The 23585-nt window shown below is 42.2% G+C and overlaps 1 protein-coding gene across 2 annotated transcripts in view; it reads right to left on the bottom strand.

Moving 5' to 3' along the window:
- LOC115154454 (plexin domain-containing protein 2) overlaps positions 1-23585 on the bottom strand; it is a 168601-nt gene that overhangs the window by 128239 nt on the left and 16777 nt on the right. The window contains exon 1 of one of the 2 annotated variants that reach the window (XM_029700704.1): positions 23413-23572. The exons of the other annotated variant lie outside the window; for it this stretch is intronic. Coding sequence (XP_029556564.1) covers positions 23413-23434 — 22 coding nt within the window. The 5' untranslated portion in view covers positions 23435-23572. Of the gene's footprint in view, positions 1-23412; positions 23573-23585 lie in introns of those variants that run through there. 2 annotated transcript variants of the gene reach the window in all.

Below are 23585 nucleotides of genomic sequence, written 5' to 3' on the forward strand. Positions count from 1 at the left end.
AGAAAAACATTCTACAAATAAACCAGCTAAAAAGTGGATCATGATCAGGTAAAATAACAACCCAATGTTCATCTCCCAGGACAAACTGCTATCTAGCTTAATGTCCATGAATGTTTCATTTGTGTTTCGACCTGTTCCCAAATGAATATAGCTTTTGGTATTTTTAACCTGCTGTCTGTCATAATCACATTTGGCAGGGACCTGCTAGCTACCACAGCTAAGAGAGACAAAAACAACAGCAGCCAAAAAGACGCCAGCTGTAGAGAGGGGCCAGTGGTGGCCAGTGTATGCACAATAAGCATAAGGGCAAAGGGGGACATGCCACACATCAGTGACGTAAGTGAGGTGCTGACACGGCCTTGTACGTCTTATCGAAGCCTGAGCACTGAAGGCAGGTTAACATGAGTGTTTGTTTAATTTCTCCACGTAATGAAGCTGTGTCAACACCATGATGAAGGAGTTCAAATTAGCCAGCCCAACAAGTGTTCCTACCTGAGTCTGCTCCCACAGGAATTTCACATGTGATCTTATGTGAAGTTAAAAGCAACATCTGAAACTACACATGTGAAAACCAGGGTTGGAGATGAAGACCTGCCACCTGACAAATGCGTGTAGATTTTGTCATTGGCGGGTAAGAATGTCAGTTTCACCAGCCATGTTGGTGGGTGGTCACCCAGAACATTTGGGAACAGTTTTTTTTAATCCATGGATCACATGGATCACTCCTAAAAACTTTTAGCAATTTCTTAACATTAAAACACTCAAATCCTTTAATTGTTCTCCTAGATTTATTTGTGTGACACTACATTTCTACTTAGGAGTACATCACATATTTCCTTGTAAAAAAAAGGTCAGTGTAGAGCCCTGAATGATAGTAATAAATATGCCATATTACTCAACATTTTGTGGCAGCGTAGGCACTTTGTTGATTCTTGATGTTCAGTTGTAGAACAAAATGATTTTGTTTAACATTGGTTTTAAGACGCAGGTCACAAAACTGAAATTAATTTATGCAATGTACCCCAATACTTCTTACTAGTAATAGATTTCTTGTTTTAGAAAAACAGACATTTTCAAAATGTGGTTGCATGACACTACACGTAACAACAACAAAAACATTCACATGTAAAACTGCAAATGTGATTTTTACATGTGAATTCCACATGTGACAGTTGCATTTCAGTTTTCAGCTCAACATGTGAAAACAGCTATTATATATGTAGAAATACAATTTCAGGTGTTTTTTTGTAAGGGAAGTAATGAAAGGGTGTGGGGGTTTTAAGGTAAGTGGTACGCTGTTCAGCTAAAATAGTGTACACATCTTTAATCAACATGATTACACTTGAATTGATCACTTAGTGCTGACCTTTAAATATGACCCCACCTGGGATTTGAATTCACGTCTCTGGATTTGGGATACACTGATCTTTCTGCTGTGCCACAAAGTCTGCAGCATTCTCAGAAGTCCCCTCATTACCAATAATACATCTCTGCACTTAGCAAAAGAGTGCTATCTGCACTATTATTTTGGTTATTTACTTATTTCAGCAATTTGAGGGTTTTTCTCTATAGTTGTCTAATGTTCGTGGAGCGTATTATTCCATTTTAATTTTACTCCTGAATCACTATGATAAATACTTTATAATAGCTTTTCTTGAGTGTATTTTTAACAAAGCTGAGATTTACTTTGAAGTCCAATCGCGCACTTCAGGACTGATGGCACCATCCATCTTACGCCGAAGCACAGCCTACTGCGCTGATGGAATCTTTCATAGAAATAGACAGTCAGGCGAACAAACACAGCCGGGTAGGCTCGAATCCGCGAGGCTAGAATGCAAATGGGGTTATATTCCAGTATTCCTCCTCTCCAAAACTACCCTTGCACTCGCCTTCTTTTCTATCTTTCTTTCAGAGTTTCAAGAAAAGGTAGAGGTGGGAGTGCTGATGGGGGCCTTCTAGCACTTCTAAAGAGATGGATGTTCCTTGGCACCCACACACCCCATCAATCACCTCTCAAGGCCCCAGACCTGATGGGGATAATGTGTGTCACATCGGTGCCATGCCGCCGGGCTCTCTGCCATCAGCTCCTTGGCCCTGGCTCTGCCACTCTGGGCTCCATTAAAGGCCGGCTCTAGCCTTTTGGGGGCCCTAAGCTAGATTTGGTTGGGGGGCCCCCACCTAGCAGCAAAACATTTTAGTGGCCCTCCTCTTGATGGTGGAGAGAAAAATGTCAGTTTTAAAGTTAATTTCCTGCAATTCAACACATGTTGCCATGGAGCATAGATAAAATGTTGCAGTTTTAAAGTTGTCTGCAATTCTACACATTTTTCCATGGTGCGGAGAGAAACAAATAGCAGTTTGAAAGTTTATTCCCTGAAATTCTACACATTTTGTAATGACTTATGCCATGTTATCATGATATCTAATCAAATCAATGTGGGCACCCTTGAGGTCAGGGCCCATGGGCCCTGGCTCCATTAATCAAACTCACAGGCCTCTCAGACACATCCGTGGCTGCCAGCCCTAACCAGCCAAGAGAGAAGAGAAGGAAAGGTAGTGGTACCACTCAAAGGAATAGACCCTCTCCTCTCCTCCACTCTGGAGGTGCCAACTGGAGTATGGGGAAGGGAGACATTGAAAGGTAAATGCATACAGACAGCACCAGAGGAAGACGAGTATATAAATAAAACATTACAAAATGGAGTATTGCAATAGCAACAGCAGTGCTGTTTGCCGTAAAAAAAAACATCTCTGACATTCTCCCCTTTCAACTCAACCTCCCTCTGACCTCATTGTGGATCATCTGTCACAGGTATATCTGCAGTGTATCACAAATAAGACACCAAATCCAGTCTAAAATGTCACTGCACTGAGGCATTCAAACTGCATTGTCCCAACAATGTGCCTCTGCCACCAGTAGGTTATGATGAAAGAGAGAGCGAGAGAAGGAAGAAATCAGTCAGTGTTACGGAGGGATGAGGGAAGAAAATCCCCAGGGAGGATAAGGCTGGGGCCGAAGCTGTATGTGCATAGCTGTCAGAGAGAGAGAGAGAGACCTGAAGCTACCTGAAGCTGCAGGGGATATTACAGGCTTCTCCTCTAGCCTGCTTGTCTCTGGGGAGAAGACAAAAGGAGAGACAGAGAGACAGCCGTGGACACAAGTCAGCAACAGAGGAAACACAGAGGAAAGCTCATCAGACAAGAGACCAATAGGGGAAGGGCAACCAATTAAATGATAGCCACTCTTCTGTGTTGATATTGCAACTCACATGCTTCCCTAGATGAATAGCTATTCCAAAGTAAATTCACAAACGGGAAATGTCCTTCAAAACATGAAGACAAATGAAAACATTTTGATGATATATCAACCGATTACAGCATTAAGATACCATTCATTATAGGTTGACAAGGAAAGCAACTAGAGAATCCATCTTGGATTTAGTCCAAATGGAAAAGAGTTGGGAAATAATGAGCAGAGTTAGTTTACACAGATTTTCTATGAAGTCAAACAAACATTTATTTATATTTGAAGTTAGGCCTATTTAAAATATTTGTTCCTGTTGGTTATTGCCTTGATATTTATCCCAGCGGCATGAAGGAAAATCAATGCGGAAAGCAGTTCGGGGTCAAAATATCGGAGTTCTTTGCACATGGTATACCGACACTTGAGAAAAAGAGCCAACATAACAGTACTGAGTATTCAAACAACACTTGTCCTCCTCATCAGCAATAATAGACGCATAGATGCATCCACAGACATTTTAATTGCATCAAAGACTAAACTGACAGTGTTTAATTTAATGTCACACATCCTGCAGCAAACTCTGGTAATTGGTGTTTCTTTAAGAAGAAAAGTAACAGGGTTTTTTTAGGGGTTCACAGCGAAGCGAAGCTGTGAACGCCTATTGTTATCGTCTGAATGATTTTTTTCATTTTTTCTTGACATGGTCAAATAAGTCAAGAATAGATTTGTAACTTTTTGTCTAGTGTAGAACAAGAAGGCCCGCACACTGTTAAAGCTCCTGTCACGACTCACACTGAAGGTGGCGCCCCCTCCTGCTCGGGTGGCGCTTGGCGGTCGTCGTCACTGGCCTACTAGCTGCCACTGATTCCTTTTGTTTTCCCTCCTTTCCGTTATTGTTTTCACCTGTCCTTAGTTGGGGTGATTAGCGGGGCTATATTAGCTAGTTGGCCCGCCTGCTCTTCGTGCGGGATTGTTTCTCTGTGTGTTGCTTGTTTACGCGCTGGATGTATTTGGCGCTAGTGCGTTGTTTTGCGCTCTCTGTGTTTTGTCCCCTGCGTTTGGGGCACTTTGATTTTTGTGTGCGCTCAGTTCGCTATTTGGGGTGGCTGGTGTTTTACTGTGTCGAGCATTAAAGCTATCACCCTTATCGCTGTTTCCTGCGTCTGATTCCTCCACAACTACGCCCAAGCCTTACAGCTCCCAATTCACCGCTTTACTGACAATGTTTCGATCCGAAACGATCTTCATCAGGTCAAACACACTGAGTGTAACTTTTTGTCTAATTTGGCACACAGAAACTACAGGCCATGAGTAACATAGTCAAACATAATGGCACCGATAGCACTAAAGGGAGCACTGTTATAATCAGTATCACTTAAACCCTCATATCCGTCGCCCCATTTGACCTAGAGACTTGAAACATTGAATGTAGGTGTCTTTACTCATGCTGAACAAATGTGCCTCAAGGACCCATAAGGTCAGTCAAGATAGATTGTCCTCCATTGGACCTTTTAGAAAACCTTTGAATCCAAATTTGGTATGTAGGCACATCCTTTGTAAATGTACTCCACAATGGTCTATTAACTTGAAAAGTTTTAGGATGCTCAAAAGACAATACCAAGATGAACCATGTTAAGTTTGGCATTGATATGTTGACAAATAAGGAAACTATAGAGCTGTTTGGGCATCAGTGCTTGCGTCCCAAATGGCACCCTATTCCCTATATAGTACTTTTGACCAGGGCCCATAGGGTCAAAAGTAGTGCACTATAAAGCTCAGACAGTGTTCCCACAGTGGACCACTCTTCATTTAATCCATTGTGTTATTCAGGCTATGACAGAAACGAGTGGCTCTCAGAGTCTAAGAGTCTGGTGTGCTTATCAGTGTGTCTGCACGTGTGTGTGTTTTTTGTTTATGTGGGAGTGAGTGTGGGCGTTCGCTCTCGGGTGCCTGAGTGGGCTTGGGGTAACAGTTGCCACACAGACATACAGGCACACACACATACGCACACGCACACATGCACGGGTGCAAGTATGCAGCACTTGTTTACCATCTGTCCATGTGGTAATTAACAGACAGACACACAGCAACATGGCATCCTAATAATGTGCCGTGGGCAGTCTCACACATCTAAACCTAGTCTGGAGCTACAATTCCCACATTAGTGCCTTGAAATGGTTCATAAGTGACTTAAATTAAGATTTTTTTTACTTTTATGCTGTCCATTTATTGTTATCCAGTCCATAAATCCATGTGTCATTAAAAAGCCTATCACTGTGTAATTATTGAGTTGACTCCAATTATTGAGTTTCGCTTTTTACTGCAGTGGGCTAAATCAGGGTCACACAGTGTTTCTTGGTAATCTTAAACAAATCTACTTTGAAACAAAAGTATATACCTCACACACATGGTTATGGGCTTTAAAACCTGTACCATGTCAGATATAGAGTTGAAATGTATTTCATGTTGAGTTTGCATCCCAATATTAGACTTTGTATGCATCACAGAAGACTGAAATATAACACAACCATTTGAGATAAAAACACCTGATTTTTGGCGGGTTTTTTTAAATAGTGTTTATTAATTATATATTTAGGAAAAATATTAATAACGTTCCCCCCCGTGAGGCCACTAGAGGGCGATTTGCTCATTTGACTGCAGGAAAATGCTACACTTTATGGTGTGTGACAACCAAAGGGAGAGTGTGTGGTGACCGCGAGAGAAAGAGAGAGAGCAAGTGTAACAGTATTGATTCCGTCCCTCTCCTCGCCCCTACCTGGGCTCGAACCAGGGACCCTCTGCACACATCAACAACTGACACCGTCGAAGCATCGTTACCTATCGCTCTACAAAAGCTGAGGCCCTTGCAGAGCAAGGGAAACAACGATTTCAAGGTCTCAGAGCATGTGACGTCACCGATTGAAACGCTATTAGCGAGCACCCCGCTAACTAGCTAGCCATTTCACACCAGTTGCACAAGCAAGGGACTGAGAGAAAGAGTCACAGTCAGCCCACTGACACCCCTATCAGATCACAGCAAAATCACAGTCTACCTGAACAGAGCAATACTCAATCATGAGACATCAAAGCCAAAGGAACTGAGTAATATTAAGAAATGCTATAGATGGAAGGAATGTAGTGTGGAAACCTACCAAAAAACAATTAGGCAACAACAAATTCAATCCCTTCTAGACAACTTCCTGTAGAAAACGTTCCACTGTAATAATGAAGGTGTAAATTTGGCAGAAGAAAATGTTAACGTATATTTGACCTCTCAGCTTCCCTATCTAATCTAAACATTTCAAACAGAAAACTGAAGAAAATGAACAACAATGTCAAATGGTTTGATGAAAAATGCAAAAACCTAAGAAAGAAATTGAGAAACCTGTCCAACCAAAAACATAGAGACCCAGAAAACCTGAGTCTACGCCTTAACTGTGGTGAATCACTACAACAATACAGAAATACATGACGGGAAAAGGAACAGCATGTCAGAAATCAGCTCAATGTAATTGAAGAATCCATAGACACTAACCACTTCTGGGAAAATTGGAAAACAGTAAACAAACAACAACACAAAGAATTATCTATCCAAAATGGAGATGTATGGGTAAACCACTTCTCCAATCTTTTTGGATCTATAGCAAAGAACAAACAGCAAAACCCTATACATGATCAAATAAAAATCTTAGAATCAACTATTAAAGACTACCAGAATCCACTCGATTCTCCAATTACCTTGAATGAACAACAGGACAAAATAAAAACCCTCCAACCCAAAAAGGCCTGTCGTGTTGATGGTATCCTCAATGAAATGATCAAGTATACAGACAACAAATTCCAATTGCCTATACTAAAACTCTTTAACATCATCCTTAGCTCTGGCATCTTCCCCAATATTCAGAACCAAGGACTGATCACCCCAATCCACAAAAGTGGAGACAAATTTGACCCCAATAACTACCGTGGGATATGTGTCAAAAGCAACCATGGGAAAATCCTCTGCATGATCATTAACAGCAGACTTGTACATTACCTCAGTGAAAACAATTTACTGAACAAATGTCAAATTGGCTTTTTAACAAATTATCATATGACAGACCACATATTCACCCTGCACACCCTAATTTGCAAACAAACAAACCAAAACTAAGGCAAAGTCTTCTCATGCTTTGTTGATTTCAAAAAAGCCTTCGACTCAATTTGGCATGAGGGTCTGCTATACAAATCGATGGAAAGTGGTATGGGGGAAAAACATACGACATTATAAAATTAATGTACACAAACAACAAGTGTGCGGTTAAAATAGGCAAAAAACACACACATTTCTTCCCATTTGTAATGTCTTTATTCTTTTGGAACTTCTGTGAGTGTAATGTTTACTGTTCATTTTTATTGTTAATTTCACTTTTGTATATTATCCACTTGCTTTGGCAATGTTAACATATGTTTCCCATGCCAATAAAGCCCATTGAATTGAATTTAATTGAATTGAGAGAGCGAGAAAGAGAGGACAGGAGCGAGAGAGAGCAAGCAAGGACTGAGAATGAGAGAGAGACAAAGGATAAGAAGTGCATAAAACAGGAACGCAGGGAGAACATCTTGCTGACAAATGGTAAACAGGAGAATAGCTGTGCAGCTAACAAGCTCCAGAGAACAATCATAGAATCTACACAGAATCTCCTTTAAGGCTGTCTGTAAGCCCCGGCCTATCCTCAGTTTTTCCTCAGCCTCTCTAACATACACTCTCCTAAGTGCAGTTGAGTCCATCATCAAGTCAACCATCTCAGACCTTCTCTCTCTCTCTATGTGTGTGGGTGTGTTGGAGGGGGGCAGGAGGGTACTTGTAACCATTTCAGGTGTTGGGAACCGTGTGATCTGAGCCTTTACAACTATCTTATTAGCCGTAATTATAATAATGTTACTCTAGGGATTATTCTGTTGTGGTTTAGGTTGCTGTGACTGGGGGTTTAATAACTCAGTGTAATAGACATGTGAGCTGTACTAATACGTGATCTGTCTAAGTTGCTTTCCTGTTGTGTACATCAAGAGAAGTAGAACAGGATGCCTCTCTGGGTCGGAGGTTGGAACCTATGTCTGAGCTGAACCGTTCGAGGTGTCAACCGTTCGAGACAGTTCCAACCTTCCAGCTGTGCCACGACAAAGACAACAAAGAGGAGCAGACCTAGTTCTGCCCAGCAACAGACACTGACTGTGTTTAGTTGAGACATACAAGGAGACAAACTCCGCATAGTTCGAATGGTATAAATATATGCTTGTGTGACTTGTATCCTATACTATTCAGCCGAAGCATCCAGTTGGGTGACTAAATCTGGTTTGAGGTTTCATCTGTGTCCTTCTGGGTCTGTACCTGAGAACCTAACACAGGGAAGTGAAGGGGGTGGAGTGGGCTGGATTCATTTTACATTTACATTTTAATAATTTAGCAGATGTTCTTACCCAGAGAAATGTTCAGTTAGTGCATTCATCTTAAGATAGCTAGGTGGGACAACCACATATCAAAGTCATAGTAAGTACATTCTTCCTCAATAAAGTAACTATCAGCAAGGTCAGAGCTAGAAGGGGGGAAGGGACGGGGACGTTAAGTGCGAGTGTTAGATCATGATTTTTTTTTGTTTAAATGAATGGTTATGAGTCTGACCTTGGGTAAGGGTAGTCAGAAGGATGTGGGTGTTGTGGGGAGGGGTGCGGGAGTAGGGGTGTAGGGTCCAGCTGTTTGACCTGAGGGTCGACTGCATCAAACCTTCTGGTTATTCCTCACCAGTCCTGTCCTTATGGCCCTCTCACTCTCGCCTCCCTCCCTCCATACCTCTCTCTTTTGTTTATTGTCCTCTTTTACAAGGCTGGACCTGTTTTCCTTAACACAGCTGTGTAGTCCTGACCGGAATCCACATCCCTCTATCTCTCCATCCCCTCTCTCATTCATAGAGACTGCAGGGATTTTCCAATAATACTGGATACACCTGACTATTGGGAAATGGGAACCACCAGGTGTAAACAAAACAAAACTAAACTCAAAAAGTTGCCTGACACATGACTTTGCACCTGTCTATTCCAATAATTACATTGAGCAACAGCCCAGTGCAGCCAGTAGGCTTACAAAATTCCGGTAACTTTCCCCAAATTCACAGGTTTTCCAGAAATCCCAGTTGAAAGATTCCCGAAATCTTGAGGGATTGAGGGAATAAGCAGGAAATCAAGAATCCTCCAACCAAGTTACCAGAATTTTGCAAACCTAGCAGCGAGACTACCAACTCAATCTCAAGGAGTTGGTTTGAAATATTATGACAGTAGTGTGTTTCCATAACTTACATACATATTGCAATCTAAACAACTATGAATCTTGTTTACCGTATGGAATATCGATCCCCCCCTCCCAAGACCTTAACTAATCTAATAGCCTGTGACCAGGAAAAAGCTATCAGAAATCCAATGTCCAAGGTAGATGTGTCACAGAAGAGAGAATGAGGTCTGTGACAGACAGGGTCATATTATCACCGTCAATCACCCTGCAATCCGTTTTAGCGCTGGCACCTAGCGGGACAGCCGTGGTGTCAGGGGAGCCGAGGCCTCCTTCATTACCTGCCTGTCAGCGGAATTGTGCCCTCATATCAGGCTTCATGTGTCGCCTGTCATGTCTAGACAGGGCCCTGTCACTGTGAATCTGCCACAGGACACAAACACACACACACAAACAAATGTACCCATGCGCACCATGGGTCTGGAGAGATGAGATGGTGAGGGGGGCTGTGTCATTGGGCCTGTTTCCTCATCCTCGCCCCCCATCGGCTCCAGTGGTTTAGCACATTACAGTAAAATACAGCTATTCATAGCAAACACATCAGAGACAGGGGTCACAGACACTTGGTACGACTCTAAAACCACCAGATCTGACCACAGAATTGGAATAGACAAGCAGTAACAGATGGAATGGCTGACACTTAGCCTGCTAGCCACTTCCAGCCATCACATGTTTCTTTTCGGCTAAAAAGACAGAAGCTGGATCCCAAATGGCACCCAATTGCCAATATAGTGCACTACTTTTGACCAGAACCCATAGTGCTCTGGTCAAAAGTAGTGCACTATAGACTGCCATTTGGGATGCAGAAGACAGTCATCCAAACTGCACTGAAATTACCTCAAAGTGTCCTGTGCCAAAAACAATAATAATATTTTGACCTTATAAGCTTTTAAAGCTTTTTAATGCCCCACTTCAAATGCAGAACGCTGTATTCAACATGAGTTTATGTCTCTTTGAAAAAAGCAAGAACGTAAAAATGCAAGATGACGGTATTCCAGGTTACCTCATAGAGAAAGCAGCAACATAAACTGAAGTCACTGGGATTAAATCATCAAAACAAATGCAACCATATGCCAAGTGAATGCTCCATGGCTGCATCTCAAATTGACTTTTGATCAAAAGTAGTGTACTTTATAGGAAATAGGGTGCCATTTGGGATGGAGATGACCATTTATGGGTTTGACTGACCCTAAACCATATGCTCTGTGGTTACAGCAGGCACTAACACTGTGTGGCAAAACAATAATCTACATTCTAGACCTCATGTTCACACTTGGCATGGTCCATCTCCAAACATACAACCATGAGTGAAAAACCACATGAGAGAAAAAGGGATTTACTGTAAACCCCATAAAGGACCTGAATCCCAGATTGCCATTTAAATCTATTAATAGTTAGATTGTTTTCCATTATACCTGCAATGGTTACCTACATTTTCTTCTGGTCATTCATGTTTGTGTCTGAAATCCTATGGCTGATCAGCAATACATTTCTATATTGGTTAACTTGACCCGGCCATTAAATAGTTTGAAGGTGGAGCCCCAGGGAGTTATGTGTTTGTCTACTGGTCAGTGGAGTATTTGACCAATGCCTTGTGTCTATGCTGGCAGTAATATGTTGTCTATTGGTCAATGGGGTATTTGACCAATGCCTTGTGTCTATGCTGTAATGTGTTGGTTCTTCGTGTAGCTAGGAGATGAATGTGCCCTGGGGGCTGTGGTGTCTGGGAGCTGGATTGGGGTATTTTATTGCCTAGGGAGAGTGGTCAAAGAGTATATTGGGGACATGCACACTCTCTCTACATTAAAGCCAATGAGAAATGCTTTTGTCCTACACAGAATACAGACACCAGGGGCGGAATGGTACCAGAAATAGGCCTTGGCATTTCTAACACACTGGCCCATTGTTTCCCTCAAGGCCTCCATTATTATCCAAATAATGATAATTTTGCGCAAAACCCTATATTAAGACAAATCCACTGGGCTAAAGATGGACCAGCCCGTCTGGCATTTTCCCAAACTGCCCGATGGCTAGTCCATTTCTGCCAGACACTGAGGGAGCAAGAGAGCAGTGTTTTGCTGCACGTTCATCTCCAGAACACTTGCAAAGTCACGCACGCCACTGTGTCCAACACAGTGAATAATATCCCATAAAAACCCCATAGCTAGTTTAGGTGACGCAGCCAAACACTATGACACCTGCATGCTCTAAATACTGATCCATTGTCCTCTAGGGCTGACTGGCTGAACATTGGGGATTTAGTCCTTGGTTAACTCAAGGCCTGGTGTGCTTCCCAAATGGCACCCTATTTCATTTATAGTGCATTACTTTTGACCAAGGCCCATAGGGAATAGGGTGCCATTTGGGACGCACACCTGGCTTTCTTACTCTTCAATCATCTGGAGGCTAAATAGAGCGTTGTGATATGATGATGTGAGAAAGCTTCCGTCCAACAACTCATCGGGGATGGTATCGATTTCTGTATGCCTCACAAAAAATTGTGGGTGTGATATTGGCGGCGGTGCAGTGGTGATTTCATGTTGTTCATGTTTAGTGTGGCTATTGATTGGTTTACTATTTCTTCCAGAACTTGATGTTATCAGCCACGTATTGATTTCTGGGCTCTTCATCACTGCTGGGTGCCACTGTGAGTCAGTCAGAAGGTGAAGGACAGACCAGTAAAGTTGTGTCAACTGCACTCATAACAGTTCAGGAAGAGTGGAGCACCCGTGACAGGCACAGAAACGCACATGCTGTCCCGCCCTCTCTGCAAAGACTAACCTGTCACAAGCCTAGCAAACATCAGACACACGGGACAATGAAATAGTGAGAGGGGGAGAGTGAAAATTCTATTCAGAGTCAGAGCGATAAAACAGATAGATGTCGAATTAACCAGAGGGAGAGAGAGGGGAATGGGGGGGGGGGTGAATGAGAGCGAGAGAGATCGACAGAAATAGGGAATGTGACTGATCATCTGGCACTAGATCCTGTATTTCTCCTGTATTTCCCCATGCTGTTCATATCCGAGGAAAGCCAGTCGTGGCTGGGTGTAAGGCAGCTCCATTGAGGTCCATGTCTACCGTACAATACATCCCCTGTTATTGGCAGTAGATAACTCCTCCAACATCCATCCAGCTCATTAAATCCCCAGCCATCTATCCATCCATCCACACACACAGACACACACGTAGACACACACGCACACACTGGCCCGGTGGTCCAGAGAGAACAGCAGGAGTGGCCAACCTCTAATCACATGTGACACAGGAACATTAAGGCAGAAACAGAACGTTAGCTAACTAATCACATTCAGACAGTGGAGAGCCAAGGAATGGAACTACGTACGCTCTAGCCTGTGGAGGAATGATTCTGGGGCTGGCCGGGCACCCCGTTGGGTTTAACTTAACTGAAGATGTGAGGGCTGAAGTAAGTTGAACCTGGTCGTATTCACTACGAATGAAACGGAAGCAGGTAGGTAGGGACTACCTGACGGCGTCCAATAAGAAATGCTTGTTTCTGTTTTCCGTTTTGCTACCCTTGCTACTGAGTGAATTTAGAAATATGGAAAGGATCAGTATAGAAATACTGATCTAAGGATATTGAGCGACTGTCGCGGAATGGGTGTGTGTATAGCGGGACTGTGAATGTGACTGTGACACCATGGCCCTCTTATTTAGGCTCGGTACAGATGGAATCAGTAGTGTCACAAGGTCAAATCATTGAGGGCCCGTCCCGAATGGCACCCTATCCCCTATCAAGGTGGTCAAAATGTGTGCGCCACGTAGAGAATATGGCGCCATTTTGGGACACAGACGACGACTCAGATAGGAGAACACATTGGGAGACGGCGTCCCTACCACAGTGGTTCATCTTCGATGAGTCGCTTTGTCTCACTTTCTCTCTCTCTCCTTTCTCATCTCTTTCACCATCTGTCTTCTCCCTCTCATCTTTATCCATCTCTCTCTATTGGTCTCTAAAGAATTATCCCAAAATAACTCATTTGTCGCATCAGTTTACCTGTCAGGAGAAACAGCATCAATCCTTAGCAGGTGTGGTTGTCTTAGTGTAGAGTGACAGCTCAATATTCTCTGTCGCGCTCTCTCTCTCTCATAAGCAAGAGACACGCGCATGCACACAAATGTGACTTGTTTCAGGAAACTAGGCGTATGTCTCAAGTCGCTACTTCACAGGAGAGGCATTTGAACGTAAACATTTTTTATCAAATCCGGGTTTTTTTTTGCAGAAATGCTTTCTGGAACGTGTGAACTTTCATGTGCCTTATTAACAGAGCCTGGTTGGTTTAGCCATGGAAAAAGCCAGGAACCTTCCCGCTAGCCATGATTAGCTGAGATAATGGATGGGCTGGACATGCCGAGAGAGGATTTTGGATTGGTCTGCCATGTAGCATGCTTCTGTCTGTAACATGAGCTGCTCAGTATGTGTTGATGGTCCTTTCTACCGCACCGCTTTTGAAAGATATAACGTCAGCCATCGAGAACTACAAAGGTTTTGCTACTTTTCTCAACAACATTGATGCCCTGAATTTAGCAGACGCTATCGACAGGTCAGTTAGAAAAAGTACTTTCTGCACACGCCACAGTCAGTGTGAACCGGAGTGATTTCACACAACGCTGACCAAACAAGATGTAGTTACAAACAAAACAGAGTTAAATGGTTCAAGTCTGCCATGAAGCATTCATCCTTGTATATGGGTAAGAGTCTAGCTACATTTTCAGATTGTTGACGTTTCTAATCGTGTCCGAAAGTCATTTTCATTGCAAGTTAAAGCGAACTGTTCGCTGGCTAGCAAACATTAGCTTGCTGGCTCGCTAGCTAACGTTACGTGTATGATCTGTGTAGTAATATTATTCGAATCAGAAATCCATTTGTATTTCTAGTTATAGTCTAATGTTAGCTAGCTAACATTGAACATAGTTGTTAGCTTTAGCTACCTGCAGATTAATTCTACAGCTATGACAATGTTTGTATTGGTAGTAGTATGAGTTGGGATTATGCCAGTTCATTGTTTAGCTAGCTAGCTAGCTACATGTCTATACAAAAGACTCCACTTCACCAGATGATTACATGACCCATCAAGTCAGCCAGGTGTGTCTAGGGGTGATTACGGCCATCTACTGTATTCCATGAAAAAGTGTACATGTCTAGACAATAGTGACCCATCCAGTTAGCTAGATGTGGGTGTGGGGTGGTTATAGAATTTCCTTCACACAACCCATCAATTTAGACAAGAGTGTTGGGTAAGCGCGTCGTAATAATTATAAACACTGGACACTTTCTATTTTTCATATTGCTACTATGCAAGTAACCATTTCACTGTACTGTTTACACCTCCTGTATCCTGTGCATGTGACAAATTGTATTTGATATAGTGTGTGTTTACCAGACACAGTAATGTGAAGAACAACATGACCTGTACCAAAATCAGATTAGGATATAGGTCAAGGACTAGATAAAGTATTTTTTTATCTGTTTTTCATTATTGTAGGTTACTACTTTTACAACTATCAGTCTTGAAATCTTTGGTTGTTTTCTAAACTTCTTACTCATAAGACCGATTCGTTGCAGCCAGGCCACAAATGTACACACTCACACAGAAATGCATGCACATACTTGCACACCCACACACAGTCAGTCAATGACATCCGAGTGGCCGACCTCTGTGTGTTCATCCATTCAGTTTGTCGAATCATAATTACTAACAGAGATAATGTGCAGACAATAAACCAGTTTTTACCTCAGCACGTGGCTCTGTATTTCTCTCCAGGCTCTAGTTTGGGCTCATCTCCCATACAACTCATTGAGCAAAATCACTTCTCCACATACAGGTATTTTTGGGGGTACAGAAAAAGGGAAATAGCTTCCACAGTGGGTCTTTTTTTGTCAATATCAAAGAGAATCGCTAATTTGCTTAGAAAGCAAACACTTTTATATGCAAAACACAGCACTGACTTGGGAAAGGCAAAAAAGAATGCCAAATAATGAGTTGTTGTTCTGTCTCCTCTTCTCACCTTGTCAGTTTGTCGATTGTTTTCAGTCAACATCAATAAAAAAGACATGTAGAACATACATCAAGGAGCAGACAGCTCTTTGGATCAAATGCTTGATGTTTGACCGCTGCCTCCGATAGGCTTATCGGCAGATCTCCAAAGATCGGGCCCAAAAAAACAAAACAAAGAAGAAATTGATAGACTGACAGACCTCGGATTAAATCCCCCCACTAGCTTTTATTTATTGCATGTTTTATAAAGTAGTTGAGATGAAGTTTTGTTGGCAGCTCACAACTCCAGAGCCATGATAATGCACATTGCTTTGGCACCTTGGCTACTTTACCCATCTGTGCTATCAGAAGGGAGAGAAGAGGGAGAGAGAGAGTTAGGCTGACACTTCATCAATATCTGGATCCTCTCCCCCAGACACCCATAACCCCCTAGGCTCAGCAGGAAGTGGATGATTTGAGAGACGAGTCCTCCTCTGTCCCCATAGGGACCAATAACAGGAAACAACCAGGTCAGCTCATCTGATGGGTGACATTTATGGCTGACTTACCTAGAGGGACAGATCAGAGCACGCTGGTGTGGATAAGGGAGGGAGGATGGCTAATAATAATGGCTGGAATGGATTGAAGATTGAATGGAATGCCATCAAAAACAAGGAAACCACGTCTGATGTTTTTGATGCCGTTCCATTTCAGCCATTACAATGAGCCTGCCCTCCGATATCTCCACCCACCAGCCACCACTTAGATGCTTCCTTCCCCTCACCGCCCACAGACCAGTCAGTTCTGATGGTTCTGATGGAAGCTAAACTGTTAAATTGATGCTGTTGACCCGGATCACTGGTTGCTGCGGAAAAGGAGGAGGTCAAAAAGGGGGGGGGGGTGTAACCGATGTGAAATGGCTAGTTAGTTAACTGGTGGTGCGCGCTAATAGCGTTTCAATCCGGTGACGTCACTTGCTCTGAGACCTGAAGTAGTTGTTCCCCTTGCTAGGGGAACAACGCGATGGGTAACGATGCGATGGGTAACGATGCTTCATGGGTGTTAGTTGTTGATGTGTGCAGAGGGTCCCTGGTTCAAGCCCAGGTTGGGGCGAGGAGAAGGACGGAAGTTATACCGTTACATTCCTGATGGTTCTGGTTCTGCTGCCAATGACTGGAACGAACTACAAAAATCTCTGAAACTGGAAACACTTATCTATCTCACTAGCTTTAAGCACCAGCTGTCAGAGCAGCTCACCGATCACTGCACCTGTACATAGCCCATCTATAATTTAGCCTAAACAACTACCTCTTCCACTACAGTATTTAATTATTTATTTATTTATTTTGCTCCTTTGCACCCCATTATTTCTATTTCTACGTTGCACTTTCTTCCACTACAAATCTAGCATTCCAGTGTTTTACTTGCTATATTGTATTTACTTTGCCACCATGGCCTTTTTTGCCTTTACCTCCCTTATCTCACCTCATTTGCTCACATTGTATATAGACTTATTTTTCTACTGTATCATTGACTGTATGTTTGTTTTACTCCATGTGTAACTCTGTGTTGTTGTATTTGTCGAACTGCTTTGCTTTATCTTGGCCAGGTCACAGTTGTAAATGAGAACTTGTTCTCAACTTGCCTACCTGGTTAAATAAAAGTGAAATAAATAAAATAAAATAAAATGGTTGAGTGACGTCACGTCTGCAACCTTTCGTGATCCCTTCATTGGAGGAGGGTGCATCAATTACTGGTGTGTAATGGCATGAATAATGAATTCCTAATTCATCTGCCAGGATTAATTTACTCTGTCACAATTAGTGTAATGTGGGGTCCGGTAGATAAAAGACAGTTAATGAGAGTCAATTAGGAGTATTGTTGGCTCACCACCACCTGAGAACACACTTCAAAACAACTTGAAATAGACACAAGACCAGAGGGACATTAAAACAACAGAACTGATACAAAGTGTGTATGCCAAATGGCACCCGATTCCCGACATTGTGCACTATAGGGCTCGGGTCAAAACTAGTGCACTTTCGAAATAACATAATGAATGGACTCGGAATGTACAGAATGCACCAACATTCTATGCATTTGAAGGCCTAGCACACAGGGCTACTCCTTTGACATCCCCATGATTTATAGTGCTTAGAAAATACACTGCACTTGAACAGCTTTCTTCTAATATGTGACCTGTTTCAGGAAGCTAGCCTTTTGTCGCTCGTCACTACTTAACAGGAGAGGCATTTGAACATATTTTTATCAAAATGCAGTTTTTGGCAGAGCTGCCTTCTGGAACATGTGCCTCAATAACAAGCTTGTATGCCATCTGTAAATACAAATAAAATTGTTAAAATTACAAGCCTAGTTTGTTTAGACTCGGAAAAAGACATGCTAGACATGATTGGCTGAGATAATGAATGGACTGGACATGCCAAGAGATGAGTTCGGATTGGTCTGCCATGTAGAATGCTTCTGTCTATAACATGAGATGCTCAGTATGTGTAGATAATCCTTGCTACCGTGGATTTTTTTAAAGATATAGTAGCCATGGAGAACTGCAAAAGTGTTGCTAATGCTCTCAACAACATTGCTGCCTTTAATTTAGCAAAGGTCAGGTCAGTGGGAAAAAGTTGTGAGGGACTACTTTCTAGAGGACAATCATGCCATGCTTACTCTTTCTGACTCTGAAAATGAATCAGACAATGAGGAAATCTTATAGGACACATCACTGCACTCTATACTCCCCTGTAAACTAAGCATCGCTGTATACCAGTCGCAAAACCCACTGGTTGATGCTTATTTATAAAACCCTCTTAGGCCTCACTCCCCCCTATCTGAGATATCTACTGCAGCCCTCATCCTCCACATACAACACCTGTTCTGCCAGTCACATTCTGTTAAAGATCCCCAAAGCACACACATCCCTGGGTCACTCCTCTTTTCAGTTCGCTGCAGCTAGCGACTGGAACGAGCTGCAACAAACACTCAAACTGGACAGTTGTGGCTGCTTTGTGTGATGTATTGTTGTCTCTACCTTCTTGCCCTTTGCGCTGTTGTCTGTGCCTAATAATGTTTGTACCATGTTGTGTTGCTACCATGCTGTGTTGTCATGTGTTGGTGCCTTGCAATGTTGTTGTCTTAGGTCTCTATGTAGTGTTGTGTTGTCTTTCTTGTTGTGATGTGTGTTTTGTCATATATTTATATTGTATTTATTTTTTATCCCAGGCCCCCGTCCCCGCAGGAGGCCTTTTGCCTTTTGGTAGGCCGTCATTGTAAATAAGAATTTGTTCTTAACTGACTTGCCTAGGTAAATAAAGGTTAAATAAAATACAATAAATAAAAATCCCTGACTTAAGAAAAAACATTTTCATTGAATCAGAGATTGTAGAGTCTTCTGATTACAGTGATGGGGAAGAAACGGCGAGCAACAGCGTTTGTTGTCACGGAAGAAGTTGACCCAGTTTTGAAATCAGTGGAATGCCCGGTGGAAGCAGAGTATGAGAAGGAGATGGAGGAAATTCTGACATTTGATTGACAGAGAGGGATAAAGATGTGATAATTCTTATGGCATTGCACGCAATCAGTGTGAACTGGAGTGACTTGACACAAAGGGACAAGCAAGCTGTACAAACAACGGAAATGACACAGGACGTCTTACTTAGTCAAAGGGGATCCAGTATGCCATGAAGTGTTCATCCATGTTTACAGGTCAAAGTATGTGCACCTAGTTGAACGGTCGGAAATCTCGCTCATCGCTCATGCACACAGCTCCGGCACTCCACGTCCTTTCCAACAGCTCCTTTTTTTGTGACTAACTAGACCTACCATTTGGTTTTGAAGTATTGAAACTAAATCATATGATTTAAATGAAAATGATTTAATAAACAACAGGGAAAGGTGACTGTAAGATGCACTCATAATTTGAAATAGGCTACATGTCGTATAAAGCAGCATATAAACACTCTAAATATGTCAGGAGCCAGACAGGGAGCCAAAGAAGGAACACAAATTGATTATTTTGGTTAAATTATTTCAATTATTTCAAGGCTATAGACCAAAAATAAATAAATTGTGAAGCATTTGTGAGTGCGACACATTACACTGGCAAGAACATTAAGAGCTCAGCATTTAAACAACATTTTGTTGTGTTAAATCAATATGCATACACCTTAGCCAAATACATTTAAACTCAGTTTTTCACAATTCCTGACATTTAATCCTAGTAAATATTCAATGTTTTAGGTCAGTAAGGATCACCACTTTGTTTTAAGAATGTGAAATGTCAGAATTATAGTAGAGAGAATTATTTCTTTCAGCTTTTATTTCTTTCATCACATTCCCAGTGGGTCAGATGCTTAAATACACTCAGTTAGTATTTGGTAGCATTGCCTTTAAATTGTTTAACTTGGTTCAAACGTTTTGGGTAGCCTTCCACAAGCTTCCCACAATAAGTTGGGTGAATTTTGGCCCATTCCTCCTGACAGAGCTGGCGTAACTGAGTCAGCTTTGTATGCCTCCTTGCTCGCACACGCTTTTTCAGTTCTGCCCACAACTTTTCTATAGGATTGGAGGTCAGGGCTTTGTGATGGCCACTCCAATACCTTGACTTTGTTTTCCTTAAGCCATTTTGCCATAGCTTTGGAAGTTTGCTTGCGGTCATTGTCCATTTGGAAGACCCATTTGCGACCAAGCTTTAACTTCTGATGTCTTGAGATGTTGCTTCAATATATCCACAAAATGTTCATGCCTCATGATGCCATCTATTCTGTAAAGTACACCAGGCCCTCCTGCAGCAAAGCACCCCCACAACATGATGCCCCTGTGCTTCACAGTTGGGATGGTGTTCTTCGGCTTGCAAGACTCCCCCTTTTTCCTCCAAACATAATGATGGTCATTATGGCCAAACAGTTCTATTTTTGTTTCATCAGAACAAAATACATTTCTCCAAAAAGTACGATCTTTGTCCCCATGTGCAGTTGCAAACTGTAGTCTGACTTTTTTATGGCGGTTTTGGAGCAGTGGCTTCTTGCTTGCTGAGCGGCCTTTCAGGTTATGTCGACATAGGATTCGTTTTACTGTGGATATAGACACTTTTCTACATGTTTCCTCCAGCGTCTTCACACGGTCCTTTGCTGTTGTTCTGGGAATGATTTGCACTTCTACTGTACGTTCCTCTCTAGGAGACAGAAGGCGTCTCCTTCCTAAGCGGTATGATGGCTGTGTGGTTCCATGGTGTTTGTACTTGCGTACTATTGTTTGTACAGATGAACGTGGTACATTCAGGTGTTTGGAAATTGTTCCCAAGGATGAACCAGACTTGTGGAGGTCTACAATTTTCTTCTGAGGTCTTGGCTGATTTCTTTTGATTTTCCCATGATGTCAAGCAAAGACCACTGAGTTTGAAGTTAGGCCTTGAAATACATCCACAGGTACACCTCCAATTGACTCAAATGCTGTCAGTTATCCTATCAGAAGGTTCTAAAGCCATGACATCATTTTCTGGAATTTTCCAATCTGTTTAAAGGCACATTCAACTTAGTGTATGTAAACTTCTGACCCACTGGAATTGTGATACAGTGAATTATAAGTGAAATAATCTGTCTTTAAACAATTGTTGGAAAAATTAGTTGTGTCATGCACAAAGTAGATGTCCTAACCGACTTGCCAAAACTATAGTTTGTTCACAAGAAATTTGTGGAGTGGTTGAAAAACGAGTTTTAATCACTCAAACCTAAGTGTATGTAAACTTCTGACTTCAACTGTAGGCTGTGACTTACTTAGAATTAAATAGAAATTAAACGAGAAATGCCTTATTAGGCTCCATCTACAGTGCCTTTGAATTCATTTTTAGAAACATGAGTTTGGCCAGAGTCTGTGGCTTCAGGCTCTTGTGATGGTGCCTGGAGAGCAGGCCAGCAGCGGAGAATATCCTCTCAGTGCTTGAAGAGCCACTGGGGATGCTAAACACCCTTCGGGCCAACATCTGGTTGAGAGAAGGCCAAGAGTGTGCAAAGCTTCATCAAGGCAAAGGGTGGCTACTTTGAAGAATCTCAAATATAAAATATATTTTGATTTGTTTAACACTTTTTTGGTTACTACGTGATTCCATATGTGTTATTTCATAGTTTTGATGTTTTCACTAGTATTCTACAATGTAGAAAATAGTAAAAAATAAAGATAAAACCCTGGAATGAGTAAGTAGGTGTGTCCGAACTTCCGACTGGTACTGTACATTTCCAAATTTGTCAGAAAGTTGTTTTCATTGCATGTACTGTTAGCAGCTAGCCTACGTTAGCTGGCTGGCTTGCTAGCTAACGTAATGTATATTGATCTGTGTAGTAATGTTATTGGTATCTCAGCAATTCATTTTCATTGCTTGTTATAGCCTAATGTTAGCTATCTATCTGACATTGAACCTAGTTGGTTGTCTTCAGCTACCTGCAGACTCATACTACAGCATTGCATGCATGGTGACTAGCTATGACAATCCATTTCTGTTGGGATTATGGTTCATTGTTTAGCTAGCTTGTCTAAACAAAAGACTCCAATTTACCAGATGATTACATGACCCATCAAGTTAGCCAGGTGTGTCTGGGGATGATTACAGCCATCTATTGTATTTCATGAACATGTGAACTACACTACCTTACTCACTCTGTTTAGCACATCGCCTCACATGTGAATCCTTAAAGAGATGTGTGGGGCTAAAGCTTAGGGGGTGAGCAATGCTGGATGGGTGAAGACAAAGAAGAGCTCTCCAGTAGGTGTACCAAAAATATTCAAGGGCCATTTCTTTGAAAGTTTATCAACTTTCAAAGCAGAATTACTTCCCCATGGTTCCTCAACTGCAGTGTATGATATACCCTCTTTACTTTTATCCAATGTAAAAAACAATATTTCAAATTAGGCAACATAAGAATAAAAAGAGGTGGTCGGTCACATATTCAACAGTACACGCCCAAGACTGACAACATCAATTACCTGAGGCAAATAAAGCCACTAGCTACTAGGATAAACAACCAAGGTTTTCACAACCAAGATTTCTCACACAGACCAGACAATTTATTATGAAACGTGTCTGCACTGAGCGCACTCCACCACAAACTATAGCTCACGATCTATAGGGGTGTTGGTTTGTTTGTTTTAGACTGTACAAAGGCTAAGTGCCAAATGGCACCCTATTCCCTATATAGTGCACTATGTTGGACCAGAGCACTAAAGTAGTGCACTATATAGGGAATAGGGTGCCAACTGGAACGAAGGTTCTATCAAGAGAAAAACAATTAACTCTCAGACACGCCGCGGGGCATTCCAGCGAATTAACTAACACAGGCCTCACTGAGAGTCTTCAGTTACCTGGGCGGAGCAGCCTGCCAGTCGCCACCAGCTACCAGTCACACACGCACACACATACACGCACGTATGCATGCGCGCGCGCACACACACACACACAAACACTTAACTTTCTATGGACACACACTGGACTTTACCCACACACTCAAACATACTTACACCCCAACACACACACACACACCCCAACACACACATACACTTTTTTGCACTAACTCTCCTGCACTGACTCTATGCACACACACTGGACTCTACCGACACACCAGAGTTTCCGTTAGCCAGTAAATGCAGGCTTTTGAACAATTTTTTTATCAAAAGTAGATAAATACAATATTGTTGCCGGCCAATTTCTCCGGGCGGAAGCACTTATTCATTGGTGGAAAACCAGTCTGTGTCCCAACTTAATAGGCAACTATACTTCATATGCCTATAAATCCTCAAGCTGCTTGGAAATTTGTGGCGGGTGTGTGTGTTTTTATTTTTACTCACGCAAATGACGTGGGGTCCTCATAAAGGACTTCAGCTAAGTGTACCCCGACTGGACAAAATTGCCCGAAGATTGTGTTGATTATCGCCGTTTCCAGTGTGGCCGCCGAGAGGGAAGTCTTTCTCCAAAACAGAGTAACGGCCTCAAGATCGTGCCTTCTTGAGGACAAAGTAAC

Source organism: Salmo trutta, chromosome 2, assembly GCF_901001165.1.
Source record: "Salmo trutta chromosome 2, fSalTru1.1, whole genome shotgun sequence".
Classification (NCBI taxonomy): domain Eukaryota; kingdom Metazoa; phylum Chordata; class Actinopteri; order Salmoniformes; family Salmonidae; genus Salmo; species Salmo trutta.